The sequence below is a fragment of the Malaclemys terrapin genome, chromosome 1, assembly GCF_027887155.1.
Source record: "Malaclemys terrapin pileata isolate rMalTer1 chromosome 1, rMalTer1.hap1, whole genome shotgun sequence".
NCBI classification, from domain to species: Eukaryota; Metazoa; Chordata; order Testudines; family Emydidae; genus Malaclemys; species Malaclemys terrapin.
Window position 1 is genome coordinate 289,275,963 of NC_071505.1, and position 16,948 is coordinate 289,292,910.

The following is a 16,948-nucleotide window of genomic DNA, read 5'->3' on the forward strand; positions in this document are numbered from 1 at the left end:
CAACAATAGTTTAGTTATGTATTATAGACTTATAGAAAGAGACCTTTTAAAAACGTTAACATGTATTACTGGCATGTGAAACCTTAAATTAGAGTGAATAAATGAAGACTCGGCACACCACTTTTGAAAGGTTGCCGACCCCGATCTACAGTCTTCGTTCTACATAGTTTCCTTACCAATCTTCCATTGCCAAAGACTTTAGCTCCCTTGGTTAAAAGGCCTATCTTTCTTCGCTTGCAAGAGATCTGGCCAGTTTGTCCAGTGGTGGATGTTTGTCCAGTGTCTTGCGTCTGATGAAGTGGGCATTCACCCACGAAAGCTTATGCTCCAATACTTCTGTTAGTCTTAAAGGTGCCACAGGATCCTCTGTTGCTTTTTACAGATTCAGACTAACACGGCTACCCCTCTGATACTTGTCCAGTGATGGATGCCAAAATACCTTCTTCTCTCTCTTCATACCTTCCCAAACTCAGTGTTTTGTCCCCAGACTCAGGATGACCTCATACCATTCTTCCCCATCTTGTAGACTTCCCATCCCCTTGCTGATTCTTATGTAAATGGGGCCTGCATTATTTTGGTCACACCTTGCTTAATTTCATTGGAAGCAGGTAAATGGCTACTTTCCATCTTGTCTGGGAGAAAGCCGGTTTCTCCCTGTGTTTGGTCACAGACTTTAAAGCATAATATCCTGAATTATCCATATTTTCTCATGCAGTGTTAATACATACATTTCACAATGATATTAATCGCCAGGGTGTCATTAGCTTTCATTAAAGATCTCGCTCTATACACTTTTATAATACAGTAATATTGTATGCAATCAGTTGATTCAATTATTTGTCATTTGCATTTTGTTCAGATCCCTTGTCTTTATAGCCCAGATGAAGTTTCTCTCTTCTGCTAGGATGTAGACATCATGTTGCCTTCTCCTCCCTCCCTCCCTTGATAGCTTTGTTTACTTTATATGTAAACAGACCTTCATTGTCTCTGCCAGACAAGCAAATACACATTCTTTCGTCTAGGGCAGCCTGGGCTTACATATTTCTTATCAAACAAATTTTAATGACATAATTCTAGCACATATTCATAACTCTTTGTACACACCCCACACATACTGAATACAAGAATATTAATGATCAGTGAGTTATTAATTTTCCAGTGATGTCTTATAACACCTTTTAGATACAGATTATGATAACAGTGTGTTAGGTACAGTGACTATGTCAGGCCTGACAAGAACTGCTGACACAGAATAGTTAGCCCCAAATGGTCCTCTGTGCCACACCTATACATCCCTAAATACTCAATATAGTCTGATGGTCATGGTACTACCTGCAATGTGGGAAACCCCAGTTCATAGTCCCTGCTTGGAATCAAGCACAGTAAGTGCTCTGACAACCAGGCTAACAACTATTGTCTCTCTCGCTCACTGGTGTTCTGTGGTCACAGTTTCATCCTGACATGGGAAGGGACATTTTTTGAAATCTCAAAAAGTTTTGCAGAATGGGAAAGTCTTTTCCTAATTCAGCTCTAATAAAAACTGTAAAACATTCAAAATCAAAATGAAAAATTGATGTTATTGGGAATTTTGCAATTTACTTAAATGGGGTGATGATTTCACCCACAGTGTACATATCACCTACTGGATGGAATATGTTAGACTTGCTCTTGTATATATTAATCAATTCTCTGTAACGGCTAATCTATTGGAGCTGATCCTCTGGCTCACTGGGCAAAGACTTGTGGTTTTGCAGTTCTTTTATGGTTTTGGACTTCTCTTCACACTGACTGTTCGAGATAATCTGTACTGAAGATGTGGGTATGACCTTTGTTAATTTTGGGAGCGGGGGCACATATAATATGGCTTGTGAGTTTATATATGTAGTTTTCTCTTCCGTTGTGCATAGTACTTGTTTATGTACTTTTAAAATTTACTGTTGACAAAGTAACACAGATAAAAACATACGGCCAAAATGATCTCAGTAGTCAATTGCCAGGATAGAAACCCTTCAGGCTACCTTTCGCATTATTCACATTGTACCAAGACAGGTGTCACATAAACAATTCTTGGCATGTGTTAAGGATAATGAATTCTGGCTCCCCTATTATCCATCAGGTTATATTTCAAAGTTACAATCGGTATATATTTAATATTGTTATGCGCAGCTAGAGGCTACGTGGCTCCCAGCAAGTGTGTCTTTGGTCTATAGGCGATCACAAATCTCTTGAAATTGATAGGCATGGTAGCCACCTTCCATTCAGACTACATGGGGGAACAATTAAAATGTCCCTTTGTTTAGTGATAGCTAAAACACCTGAAGGGAGTAATGGCAGCAAGGAGACAAAGCCAGCCATGTTGCATTACTGGACTGCGGAGGAGTCATGCACAGGAAGGGATGCTATTGTAGCCCAAGGTCCAGCGTGCTTCAACAGCAGCCCTGGGAACTACAAGTTGTGGACTACAAACTGCGGCATCTTGGGAGAACTTCCTGGTGCCTGCCCTCCCTCCCTGTCCCCAGCAGGAGGTCTCAGCACTGATTGAGCTGGGAGCAGGTAGCCGGCCAGCAGAGAGGAGGCTGCTGCAGGTAATCTTGTTCTATGTTCTTTACAGGTAGGACCAAAAAAGGCTTAAAGAACAACCTGAGAGGAGTTTAAATGACACAAAAGGGGAACATGGGCTTGTTTGTTTTGCGGTTTAGTTATTGTGGGAGTTAGAACATGTTTGTAAGGGGGGTTGTGTTGTACAATGTACCCTCTGCTCTCCCAGGAGGAGGTCTCAGCACTGACTGAGCTGGGAGCACGTAGCAGGCAGGCAGAGAGGAGGCTGCTGGACTGTAATCCTGTTCTATGTTCTTTACAGAATAAATCCTTATTCCTGGTGGTTTGTCTGAGTGGGTCTGGTCTGCACAAAGGAGCCTCAGGCCCAGCTTCCCAAAGTTGCATAAAAAGTCACAAGGCAGGCTTCCCCTACCTTGAACAGCCTCATACTGGGCCAGTGAACAGGAGGGGATTTACATTCTTTTATACTGAGGTGACAGTCATCCATAGAGTCCCTCTGTATCCACAGATCATTGGTCTTTTTGATCACTATATAGGTAAAGAAAGCTCTCTAAGCAAGAAAAGCCATGGGGGCCAAAGGGCTGGGGAGCATGAGCTGCAATTCAGAGAAAGAAAAAACATTTCTATTATTTGCAATCTTAAGTAGTCCGGATATTATAATGTGGGGATCCAGCAAATGATTTGCCAGAGACTCAAATACTAGGTGAAAAGTCCTCCCTAGAATATCTTTTAAAAGCTTCCTAATGCAATACAATTTCCGTGTCAGGCTCAGAATGAAAAAAAAGTTTGAAAGCTGCCAATATTTCTAGAGTCATATATACAGATTCTGTGGGTCCATCTGAGTGAAACTAACAAAGAAAAGAGAAAATCTTTCTGAGCCCAGACTTAAAATAGCACATGAGCTCTAGAAGAGTTTCTGCCTTTTTGGGGGGGGGGTCTTACCAGGGTAAAGAAAGTAAGGGTACGTCTTCACTACCCACCGGATCGGCGGGTAGTAATCTAGCTATCGGGGATCGATTTATCGCATCTCATCTAGACGCAATAAATCGATCTCCAAACGCACTCCCCGTCAACTCCGGAACTCCAACAGGGCGAGAGGCGGAAGCGGAATTGAAGGGGGAGCCGCGGCCATCGATCCCACGCCGTGAGGACGCAAGGTAAATCGATCTAAGATACGTCAACTTCAGCTACGCTATTCTCATAGCTGAAGTTGCGTATCTTAGATCGATCCCCCCCCCCAGTGTAAACCAGCCCCAAGAATATCTAAGAAAGAAAAGCCTATAACACAAAGTGTTGTGCTTGTATAATTTTGCTACATTTAAGCATGACAGTGAGGGTTGGACTACCTGATAATTCCTGAAAGGAGAAAAGAATCTCTTTATGGCAAACCTTTGTCTTCCATTCAGCACCCAGCATAAGAAGGGCCTGTCTCCCAGACTCCTGCTTTTAAAACTGCATTGTGTATAAAATCCAAAGATCCCTTGAGTGAGTGATTTTTACAGTAACAAGTTTTAAAGAGGGGCAGAATTAATAAAGCCATTTGATAGAGTTTCTCCTCCTAGGAGACTCTAGTTCCCAGTTGTTGCTTCAGCCTGACAGCATAAATAAAGGAATACAACCTAAGACAGACCCTTTGAGGGACTCTGCAGGCAGGGAAGAAGAGATCAGAGGGCCACAATTCACAAGAACTGGATCCTCTCACTACCCAAAGAGCTAAAATTAGCCTTTTCTACAGACCTCCAAGTCTTGAGCTTTTCTAATACCCATTGACTGGAATAATACTTTAAAGAGGAGCAAGAACCACTCCCACCAAAACTGTAACTCACATTGCAGGCAAAATTGAAGGGAAAGAATAAAAAGAAACTTAGTATCTTAGCTGTCCCCTGTTTTTTTACCAGCAGATTGAAAGGAACTGTGCTCACAGCCAGTCAAAGCCTTGATGTATCCCTACCTCTTGGCTTCTTACACTGTCCTGATTCACTGTCTGTCTCTCTCTGCAAGTCAGAAACAGACAGAACATGGAAACATATTGGACTAAGCTGCCATCAAATATCTGCACAACAGCAACATGGCAAAGATGAGCTGAATACACAGTTCAAAAGGTATTTGCATGATCTTAAGTGCACCATAGAGAAAAGTTCTGCTAATCAACAGTTAACAAACACTAATTTTTATAAAGCCACATACATAAAAGTTCATCTATCCTAACAACAGAAGTAAAATTAGATTCAAACCTCAATTAAAAGATGAAAAACAGCCTGTTATGATCTTCAATACACTGGAAGATTCCTTTTTTGAAAATCAAGCCCTCTCATGCTGTTGCACTAGACTATATTGTTAATGAGTTCCTTCATTCCTCTGTGCATGGCAATATATCTAATCCTTGCTGCATATTTTAAATGATTGATGTTCCCCTAATTACATTTTATGGTATCTTGTGCTACGCCACCACTAATGAGAGCAAACATCCCATTACCTCTCTAGTGCTCAACCACAAAAATCAATAACTGACATTTATTCAATGAACTGCAAATTGTGACTCACCAGCTTCACTTTGTGTTCAGTAAATTTAAACTGCAATTAATTTTCATGCATATCACAAAATAGCAACTGCAGGCATGGACTAAGTTTTAAAGTGATTTGCTTCTTCTTTGGCTAATTACAACACAGTGAAACCTGTCTTGAGCCATCACGTAAAGGACTGAGAATAATCAATTGCTTAATAGAAATGATCTTCTCAACAAAGTTGGAGCACAATTATAATTCACACACTTGGGAATCCTTTGGAGCTATCTCTGAACAAACAGGGTTCTTTAATAAGAGTAGTCTCTTGTAGAGGTTATACTGTAAATATATAGGTGAACTCCCCTTAACTTCATCCCTATTGTGTATATTTGAATAAATAAAATGTACTGTAAAAGAATTGCAGCCTTGGATTTTTCCAAAGCTGAACTTTGCCAGATTTAATGCAGTACTCATAACATTAGCTTTAGCACATTAGCCACTTATTTATTTCCAATCAAAAATGCTGTCTTGTTTGATATACACTTGCTCTTTCTTTCAGAATTCCTACAGTTGGGTAGCTTATATTTTCATTCCAGAAAATTTACACTCATCTATCAAAAGAAGACATATTTGGGGAGTACCACTGAAGGCCTTAAAATACATATATATGAATAAATACAAAAAAGGGTGAAATCCTAGCCCCACTGCAGTCAATTACGGAACTCCTACTGATTTCAGTAGGGCCAGGATTTCACCCTAAACTTCTAAGGCCCCTTTACATTAAAGGAGTGCACCATTCCCGGAGCAAATAGTACAGATAAGTATTGCAACCATTTGCACCTGAAAAAATGCAGAGTTCCCACTAACCACCCTTCAGTGTGTCCCCACTAACCAGCTTGGTACTGCAATCTTCAGCATTTTCTCCACTCACTGTTGTAGCTGGCACCTATCTCATATGTCCCAGCACATAGCATTGAGCAGGTAGTGTATTACATGCATTATATGTGTCATATAATTAGGATATATTTGATACAATTAACATAATACAGTGTATCTGCACTTGTTAGCATTATGATATATTTGGTTTTCAATGCTAAATTCCAACTGTTGCCCCCAGTAAACCAACCAGATCTGGCTATGTGTCCTGAAAGGCAAAAGTTACCCCCTCATACAACTGCATGCAGATACCATAGTTAAGGTAGCCAAGAGATACTGGACAGGAAGGGGCCTGTGGCTGCACTGCTTTGCACCTTATGTAGTCATTTACAGATGTGCAAAAGGAAAGGAAAGTAGGTGCAAAACTGTGTCAGGTCAGAATAGTGTCTTTTCATTCGCTCAGTGAACAAACTTTGACAGGTGTAATTGACTACACAATGTGTAAGGAAGTAGGGAATCTATTGTGAAGATGTGACAGAGTGCTGAGGCCTAACAGATTGATGAGCACTCTAGTCACTGTGGCATCAATTATCTTCTCCAGTGCTGGCTGATTGAGGAAATAGGGAGGCATTAGCCAATCAGATGGGGAGGCTGGAACTAATTGGCCCATCAACTGACTAGCTTGATAAAAGGCAAGAAGGAAACATTAGGGGGCTAGGGCTAGCTGTAGCTAGACCGAAAGAGAATCCTTTCCCTTCCACCGTCTGAAAACAATAGGGTCATATGCATTAGAATGGTTGTATTGTACTATACAGGTGTTGGTGGAGAGGACTTGAAGGAGTCTGATTGGTTTTTGTGGTGACCCAGGATAGCAGGCTGGGGGGATTGCCAAATGCCCTGTTACAGATGGATAGATCTGGAGTCTATTATGGTGGTCAATCCTCCTAGGTGAGAGTCTGAAATTAGTTTTTTGTTATTTTTTATGACTGGGGGACCATTTCTGAGACCCACACAGAGTTCAGGGGTTGAGTGGAGGCTGCAACCTCAGGCCTGGTTTTGTAGATGAACTAACATTTTCTTTCTCAGCCTAGCTAGTACTCCATATTCCTAGCTCTGAAAACAGTCTTGTAGAAGTTTGTATGAGTCTTTTGGGTAAGCAGAGCGCTAGAATTTATTTGGGGGAGGAATTAGCCCCTTGAATTTGTACACATCATTTCAGTGGCTTTTCACTCATGTCCCTATTTTTGTTTTCTTGTACAGCTATTTGAAAACAGAGAGATGTACTAGAGGCAGCTCCCAAACTGCCCTATTAACAACAGTTTGTGGCCCCAAAGCCAAATTTAACTCACTCTCTTTAATAAAAATTTGTACTGAACAGCACTAGGAGTCTGCTTTTCACTACAAATTGAGCTGACCATGTCTGAAAGGCAACAAACAGCTGCTGAAATGGCCCTTTGGCCTTTTGTGAAAAGCAATCTGCTTTATATGTAACTTCTCTCCCTCTCTCCAACTGCCTCCCTTCATCCCCATACTCACAGAAGATCTTATTTAACACTGATAATGTGGTAGAACCTACTGGCCAACCAAGCCTTATTAACTTTGTCCTCTCCACATCAGTGTTACTCTCATACACACGTGTAGGGAATTGTTATGTGTGAATCAGTGACGCGGTACAAATTATGCCCTCCGGGGATTGAGATACAGCTGTGGCATCATCCAAAAGGCCCAACCAGCCAATGAGAATGTGATTTTTGAACATCAGTATCCACAACCAGATTAGAATGGCTCTTCATTACCCTGAACTACTCAGTCCTTCACCATAGATATTCTTCCTGATTATTTATTAAGAGCCCATGACTAAAGCCTTTATTCACACTCCTAAGAGTGTCTGCACTGCAATTAGCCACCCGCAGCTGGCCCATGCCAGCTGACTTAGGCTCACAGGCTTGGGCTAGATGGTAGTTTAATTGTGGTGTAGACATTCAGACTGAAGCTGGAGCCTGAGCACCAGGACTTTACCCCCTCGCAGGGTCCCAGAGCCTGGGCTCCAATCCAAGCCCGAACGTCTACAGCACAATTAAACTCCCCATTAGCCTGAGCCCCACAAGCCCAAGTCAGCTGGCACAGGGCAGCTGTGGGTTTTTAATTTTAGTGTAGACATACCCAAAGGCTTCTATCTTACCTCAAGGAGTCTGCCTGCCTCTTTCCAGTTACAGGATTGCAGCATAAATTTGCATTTATTATTTGACAGCTAACACAAACATAACAGGTGTATCATCTGATAAATCAGGAAATAAGTATTTCATAAGAAACAGACACAGGTACACATTTAGCTTTTAAATGTACATCTAGATCTACACTTTTTATTTACATTAACTGTTTCAATATAAAACATAAATCTTTGCTTTCCCCCATTCTTCTTTAGCAGCAGTAACTATGTCCTTTAATATGATTTTTTTTTATTTTGACTCTTTGGTAAATATAAAGGACAAATTTAGAAGGATGATTTGTCTAGACATTGATTGCTTTTGCCATAATTTAAAGTTATATTTGATTTTTGGGTGGGATTTCATTTACACATCTCAGCTGGTAACATTTACACATAAACACGAACACATTTAGTCCATTCCTATGACAGTTTTGGATGTCTTTACATTGCTATGTCAGACTGACGTTGCTACTTCAGAGGCATTTGGGAGTAAAGTGTTCTGTGGAGGGTGATTTAGTCCTTTATATTGTCTTGACAGAGTGGTTGGTGGCACTGCTGACCCACCACTTAGAACTCTTTCATATACACTTTGTAGTCTTTCAGTTTTAGGAATATTAACTTGATACTCTTTCAGCTTTGGCTGTTGTGGAAGAAAATTGGGCTTCCCGAGCTGAAGGATGGGCTGATAAATTGGTGTAGAATATGCAATCGTATAATCATTTTCATAATGCAATGGGATGGTTTTGCTTGTTTGGGACTGGTGGACATAAAATCTACAATATCTTTCTGTTTCCTTGTAAGTCCGTCCATCTGTACAGGCTGCAGTACCTGGAAGAGAAGTAATGTTTTAACAATCACACTTTTTTTTCTGGAATACAGTGATCTAATATGTTCTGTCAGAAGAGAAATATCAAATTCCCATAACTTTCACCAGCATTATGCAATTAGATGTGTTTATTTCTACCAAAAAGAGCTTTATATATTGAGAAAAACATATCCACACTTCTGTGCTTGGTTAAGGGGCAGATTCCCATGTATTTCAATGGGAGCAACATCATGTCCTAAAATTAGGCTCAGATCCTACAAAGAAACACTTACACATATGAGTAACTGAACCCCAATTTGAGTTCAAGTGTTTCTAAGATCAGGGCTTTAGTAATGGCAAAGCCAGTGTGATACACAAGGGATTCGACAAGGAGCAATTTAACTATAAAAATATTTTATTTGTTACAGAAAAATATGAAGAAAGAGGCCTAAAATTTCAAAAGTGACAAATGATTTTGGGCGTCTGATGCTCAACTTAAGACACCATAAAGTGTGGAATCAGCACGTTCTGAAAATCAGGTCCCTTTAAAGTGTGCTAAGTTAGGTACCTTAAAATTGAAGAGCCAAAAATCACAGTTACATTTTGGCAAATTAAGACTAGAAGACCTGATTCTCCACTGGGTCATTCCAGTTTCATGCCTGTGTAACTTCATTGATCATTACTGCAGTGGTGATTCAGATCCCATGATCTCTGCCCCAAAAAGCTTACAGTCTAATGTTACAGTCTTTGTTAATACTAGATACATTTGAAGGGACAACATCATAGTTCAACTATCTTTTTATACATGTTGCCCTGAAAAGTTTGATGTTAAATTTATACTTACCAACTTTCTTTTCAGCTGACTGTGAAGGTGGCTTCTTTAACCCCTCCCCATTGATATCAGAATCACTATCATTAAACTCGCTATCTCCTTTCCCACTGTCTTTCACACTAAACTGATCAGGAGTTGAATGGGAGCTGAAAGCAAAAGGAAACCATTAGTGTATTGTCTTTTCCATACTCTGCCTGAATATGAAATTCTGTAAATGTCCAAAAATATTAAATGTAGGAAAAACACTATTTTACCTTAAACTTGAAGCAGATTCTCGCTCCTGCCAAAGAGACGGGGGATGAAAAGGAACAAGAATTTGACCCTGACAAAAGGAAGAAATAGCTATGTTAATACTTTTGCATCTCTCAGTATAAAAATGCCCCAACAATAATTTAAGCAGAATGTTTACTTCAAGTGGATGGATAATATGATTCTAACATATCAAATAAATAGAAATAATAATAATTACAACAAACAGAAATAAACCATAGCTAATATATATCAACAAAAACACATACACATCTCTATAATAATACTTAGCTGTGATAGAACCCTTTTCATCTGTAGATCTCAAAACACTTTACAAAGGTGGGTACATACACTTATTCCTATTCTACAGATAGAGAAACTGAGATACAGAGAGGTGAAATACAGGCAGTAACTCAGTGGCAGATTCAGAAATCAGATCCAGATCTTCAGACTCCCAGTCCAGTGACCAATATGTCTACAAGCAAACAGATCTAGTTCTCCAATCACAAAAATGTCCAGAGATGAATCAAGCTGAATTGGCTAGGTAACCTCATGGAATGTTGTGTCAAGCGCTTACTACAAATTCTTGGGAGTTGAAAGGATGAATTCATTGCAGAACCGCTGAAAAGGAATCAGGTATGCTTACCTGGGAGTCTCTGCTCCTGGCTTTCCTCTCTTGGGCAGAATGACACAAGGACTCTCTGCTGCTGTCCTCGGCCTGGGAAGTGTCACTGGAGTTATCAGACTCGGCTGTAACAGAGAGCTGGCAGGAGTCTGCCTGGCCCGGATAGGAGCTCCCTGCCTGGGAGCCTGAGCCCTTCTGCAGCCTGGCTTCTTTGCCTCTCCCCTGCTTTTCGGTCCCAGGTTGGAAGTGACTCTTGCTCCTCCTGCAGGTGGAGGCCACGGCGATGATAGCGATCAGCAGCAAGCCGCAGCCTCCGGCCAGCACAGCAATGAGGACCACGGAAAAGTCCAGGCTGGGCTGCAGCTCCTCCGCCGAGGGCTGTACGACCACGATCTCCACGCTAGAGGGGAGTGTGTCCGTGGGAAAGAGCCGAACGGCGGCTGTGCAGGACAGCGACGGCCTCCCGCCGTCGTGGACAGCGACGACAAGCGGGAAGGCCGCTTCCGAGGCCCCTCCGGGCAGCCTCCTCCGCAGGGCCAGCTCCCCGGTGTCCCGGTTCAGGGCGACCAGCGGGTGAGCGCCGCCCAGGAGGGAGAAGGAGAGCTCGGAGTTCGCGCCTTGGTCCGCGTCGCTGGCCGCGAAGCGGGCGATCAGGTACCCGGCGGGGGCGCTGACGGGCAGTGGCAGCTCGGCGGAGCCATTGGCCAGCGGCGGGGAGGTGATGACCGGGGCGTTATCGTTCTGATCCACCACCCGGAGCCTGAGGCGGGCCCGCTGGCACAGCTGCGGGGCGCCCCCGTCGCAGGCTTCGATCTCCACCTCCACCAGCGGCAGCTCCTCGCAGTCCAGGGGCTGCCGGGCGCGGACGGACCCGCTGTGGGGATCCACGGAGACCAGCGCGGACCGGGGCCCGCCGCCCGGGCTCTGTGTCTCCAGCAGCCGGTAAAGGACCTTCCCGTTGCGGCCCAGGTCGGGGTCCCGGGCCACCACGGTGGCGAGGTAGGCGCCCGGCGGGTTGTTCTCCAGCACCGCCACCTCGTAGACGGGCTTGGAGAAGAGCGGCGCGTTGTCGTTCTCGTCGCTCACGCGCACCGTGTACTGCCGGATGGTCTTGAAGGGCGGCGAGCCCAGGTCCTCGGCCACCAGGGTCAGGTTGTACTCGGGGATGCGCTCGCGGTCCAGCGGCGCGGCGGTGACGAGCACGTAGCTGTCGGCGTAGGCGCGCTGCAGCGCGAAGTGCTCGTGCCCGTAGAGGGCGCAGCGCACCTGCCCGTTGGGGCCCGAGTCCCTGTCCGAGGTGCTGACCAGCGCCACGAAGCTGTCGCGCGCCGCCGCCTCGCTGACGTAGGCCACCCCGGCGCCGGCGGGGGCGCCGCTCAGGGGGCTGATGCTGATGCCCGGCGCGTTGTCGTTCACGTCGGCCAGGCGCACGATGACTTTGCACGTGGCCGCCAGGGGGCTGGCGCCCCGGTCCTGCGCCTGCACGTCCAGCTCGTAGGTCCGCTGCCGCTCGTAATCCACCGGCCCCTCCAGCGTCAGGCGGCCCGAGAGCGGGTCCAGCCGGAAGAGCTGCCGCGCCTCGGCCGGCACCTGGCTGCCGAAGCCGTAGACGATCTCCCCGTTGGGCCCCTCGTCGGGATCGGCCGCGTCCAGGTCCAGCAGCAGGGAGCCCCGCGGCGCGTCCTCGCCCAGCTCCACCGTGACCGAGCCCTGCGGGAAGGCCGGGCTGTTGTCGTTGGCGTCCAGCACCCGGACGCTCACCGTGGCCGTGCCCGAGCGGGCCGGGCTGCCGCCGTCCTGGGCCACCAGCTCCAGGGTGTAGGCGGCCTGGGTCTCGCGGTCCAGCTCCTGCAGCAGCACCAGCTCGGCGCTTTTCCCGCCGTCCGCCCGCGTCTGCGCCTCGATGCCGAAGTGGCTGTTGCGCGAGAGCTGGAAGCTCTGGATGGCGTTGGAGCCCACGTCCGGGTCCACGGCGATCTCCAGCGGCAGGCGGGTGCCGGGCGCGGCGCTCTCGGACACCTCGAGCGGGATGTGCGCCTGGGGGAAGCGCGGCGCGTTGTCGTTGATGTCCCGCACCTCCAGCTCCACGTGCACCAGCCGGTACTGCTCCTGCCACAAGCTCACCACGTCGAAAGCCAGGACGCACTGGAGGGACTGGCCGCACAGCCGCTCCCGGTCGATCCCTTCCTCGCCGATGCTCAGCTGCCCGTCCCCCTCCCGCACCCGGACCAGCGAGCTGTTGCTGAACTGCTCCATCAGGCGGAAACTGCCCAGGGGTCTGTCCCCAGAGCGGGACTGCAAATCGTCCAACAGGACACCAATGACTGTACCGGGGGCATCTTCCTCGTACGTGTGGTAGCTGACCATCTCAGCCAGGCACCCTGCGACCAGGAGACACAGCAGCACAGAGCTTAGTTCCGCTCTGGACAATGTGAGACCAGGAGACATAGCCTCTGAGATCCTACCACGCAGTCCTCAAAAAAGCCACTAGCACTTTGTGTTGTAGAAGCTTTAAAGATGCCAGATTAGAAACAGACCAAAAGCCCCCACTCCTGAATGCACAGACTGATCACTTCCCCCCGTTTAAACACATCCCGGCCATCAGAACCTCTCCGCTGTGTAATTGGTGCCAGGAGTCTTTAAGTAGCTGTGCGTGCCCCAGGCTACAGCTTGCCTTTTTGCTCTCTGCGCCCTTCCCCAGAGGTTATATAGATAAGGGTATGCAAATCAGCATCTTCCCTGACCAATCCTCTGATCCCTGGGGACACCAGTGTCATAGTGTCCCCTGCATGGACTCAGTAGGACATTCCGACAAGAAATGAACAATCTGTCAATTACACATGTGCAAACACATTGCTCCGTTCTCTAGCAAACTTGGCGACTAAAAAGCAACAGAGAGTCCTGTGGCATCTTTAAGACTAAGGTGCCACAGGACCCTCTGTTGCTTTTTACAGATTCAGACTAACACGGCTACCCCTCTGATACTTGGCGACTAAAGTTTTCCCACTAACTTGCGCTTCAGTTGTACAAAAGCAGAGGACTTTCCCCTATAATACATTTAAGAATGTGCTTATACAAACACTGTATTAAAAAACCAGACACATACATCTGTAGAAATAAAGCGGGATGGCGCGGTAGGCGGAAGCTAGGGGGAAGAATGATGATGACAGGAATTCCCACATTAGCAGTTACTTGTGGTGTATCCATGTAGGCAACATAATTAGTCCTTACGATATTTTTATGAGTTAAAGAATATGAATTAACACTGTTCTTTTCTTCCACCTCGCTTAATATTCATCAGGGCTGATCAGTGAGAAACCCCTGGGATTAATCCTTCAAGAGACCAGGCAGGAAGCCCACCAACTCTTAGTCCCAATACTGTCTCCTTAGATGGTGGAAGAAGAGAAGCGAGGAGGTTTCCAGTGGTGTTTTGGGTGTATGGTTTATGATTAAGATGTGAGTGTATGCGCGTGCGCACGCTCATAAAAATATTGCCATGAGAATATTTATGTTAAAAGTCCTTGCACGGAGGAAGCTGCGAGCGGTTTGAAAAGTGGGAGGCTCAAAGGGAATGAAACCATCTGCCCAAATGCCGGGTGGCAACAAATCGTTAGGTGTCAAGTTCCCTGACTGTGCCAAAGTGTCACCTTGTTGACAGTTCTAACCATTGTTTACAAAGTGGTGATGAAAAAGTGTATGGTTTTCTGATGTATATTAGCATCGCTGCACTTCACTATTGTCCTGCTCCTCGAGAAATGATTCTTCTTCCATGCACACTAAAAAAAAACAAAAGGTAATTTATCAACTGTGCTAAAGAGATCAACGAAGTCCAAAAATCAGGTAGAAATTTCAAATAAATAATTGAAATCCAAGAATTCTTTTGTGTCTAAGGTTGGTTGATTTTGTGTATGTATGTGGGAGACGGTTACTTTGGGGGTTTTCTTCTTGTATATTTTTGATCAGATCAATACTGTCAACATTTTTTAACATTCTTTTTATAGGAATAATGAATATTCCTTTTCTACTGTAAGTTCCATGCCATGCATCTCTCATCGGCTGATGATCTGAATGTTCAATGTTTTTCTTATATCTTATAGAAAATTAAATTCTACTAACCCACTATTGACCCAAGTACTATAGTTTCATTTTCAAGATATGCATTTGGTTATTATGCTTTAGCAACTTGGGGTGCCAAAGATATCAATGAGTATGACATCTTGGCCTTATTTTGCATAAATTTAGTATATCAAGCAGAAGTACATCAGACCGATTTTATAATCGCACCAGTCCTCCATAATGTGTAAATGATCATTCTGTTGGGATTTTTATGTATCAGAGGGGTAGCCGTGTTTGTTGGGATTTTGTTATTACTTATGACTGCTACTATAATAAACAATCGTATTAAAAACAAAGCATTCCGTATTAACGAAGGACATTTGGAGTTGAAGAAAAGAGACATTTTCTGAGGCAAGATCAACGCTGCACCCGTTGAGTGACAGGCGAGCTATCAGAGAAACTGTATGAACTGTCCCTTTTAGGCATCTGGCTTTAGCATGCTGTGTTTACAACCCTGAGCTGCTGAAACACACACGTTACATTCTGTTAGACTTGGGTGAGGTTAAAAAAATCGATCTTCGCATCAAAAGTTTTGTGGGAAAGATACGCTTGCTTTCAAGTTTGCCAGCATACACCCTGACAAAAGGTGAGTCTAGGAACCTCATGGGGACCTCTGCAGGAACTTAAAAAAAATCAAAATACAGCAAAAACAATGCTGCAGACAGGGCAAAGTATAAGTGAATGCAGGCGAGGAAAGCAGCAATTTGTTCCTCTTGTTCAGTTTAGTAAAACCACATGATGGTGTTGGGGGGGGGAGGGGAAGTCAAAACAAAACCCTTTTGCCCAGAGAGTTCACTTTTGTTTCTGAAACAAAAGCCCATGATACACTAATTTTCGCCAAATTGTTGGGGAATAAAATCCGTTAAACAGGATTTAAACCTTTGCAAGAGAAAACAAAATAACGAGACGGAAGGGGTAGTTTAAACGTAAATGATGCCTAAACTTGGAGTGGCCAAATACGCTCTAATAGAACTGCAACGCCCACGTGGTTATCTTCTACTTGACATCATATAATAAACAGATAAGAGCTGGATTCTAACATCCTAAATCACAGTGAGTAGCAGTTTGCTCCCCGAGTCGTCTCATTTCTTCGTGTCTGCTCACAGTGTAAATTGCTACTCAAGGTGAGTAAGGGCATCAGAATCTGGCTGTGCACCCTTGTCTATACTGGGATTTCAGCCAAAAGTGGAGTAGCTGCACTGATGCAAATTCCTTAGGCTGCTATTCTCATTCCAGCCCTGTCCCTTCATGCAAATCTGCTCTAAAAGCCCTGGATATGGCTGGAGGGGTTCGGGGGGAGGGAAGGCTTTCCACCAGCGGAGGAACTGAGCAAGACAGCCGCAGATTGCCCTCTAAAAGCACCCCCCCTCTCAAAACCTGGTGCGGGGATTGGTGCTCTAGGAGGCAGCACAGAATCTCATCCCTACCGTATAGAGCTCACATTGATTCAGGAGAACTTGCAGGGGTGCAGTTTAGCCCCAATTTCAAAGTGGGGTAAGCTGCACATATGGCACACAGCACCATTTTAAATTGGTCCTACACCAGGGTTTTGCCCAAGTACTAGTCCAGCTGCTGCACCAGTGGTTGAAATACCACCGTAGCAAGGCTTGAACCTACAAGATCATCAGTCTGCTTCCCTCTCCTTCCTGTTCCAACTCCCACTCAGAGAAAGTTACAAGTGTAATAACACTGTTGTGAATTATTTGGCTATACAGTTTAGAATTTCGTTGCCCTCTAAAGTCTATTCCAGATCTCATTCTATACACTCCATAATCACAAACACTAATCATGAAACTACCATTAGCGTGTTTTCCGAACAAATGAAACCACAGGGAAGCTGCTTCAAACTCCCCAAATGTAATGCAGCAAGTGGTGATAAGGTTTGTTCTAATGGGAACATAAACTTTTACAAGACCTTGAAAAGTTTTGCTCCCTCAGATTTGTTTTCCCTGTGCAATAAACAATTTCTGCATGGCTTTATCCTTAGTGCAGATTCCTGTAACGGCTGGAAACAATTTGCATTTCTCAAATGCATGCACATTGTGGAGGTTTAATGAGAGCATGTTATCAAGTGCAATAGCTTCCAGATTTAAACACCAGGAACTGAAGCCATTAAGAAGAAAGGGATATATTTGTTTGAAAAAATGAATCTGAAGGGCAGGGATTATTTTT

General features: G+C 44.8%; 1 protein-coding gene across 1 annotated transcript; it reads right to left on the minus strand.

Moving 5' to 3' along the window:
• Positions 1-8,268: 8,268 nt before the first annotated feature.
• LOC128828783 (protocadherin-8-like) lies at positions 8,269-15,005 on the minus strand. Its single transcript, XM_054013729.1, has 4 exons — positions 10,682-15,005; positions 10,041-10,108; positions 9,799-9,932; positions 8,269-8,977 (listed from the first exon to the last, which is right to left on the minus strand). Exons 1-4 carry the CDS (start codon positions 13,106-13,108, stop codon positions 8,604-8,606), a joined length of 3,003 nt encoding a protein of 1,000 aa, XP_053869704.1. The 5' UTR covers positions 13,109-15,005; the 3' UTR covers positions 8,269-8,603.
• Between the last annotated feature and the right edge of the window lie 1,943 nt (positions 15,006-16,948).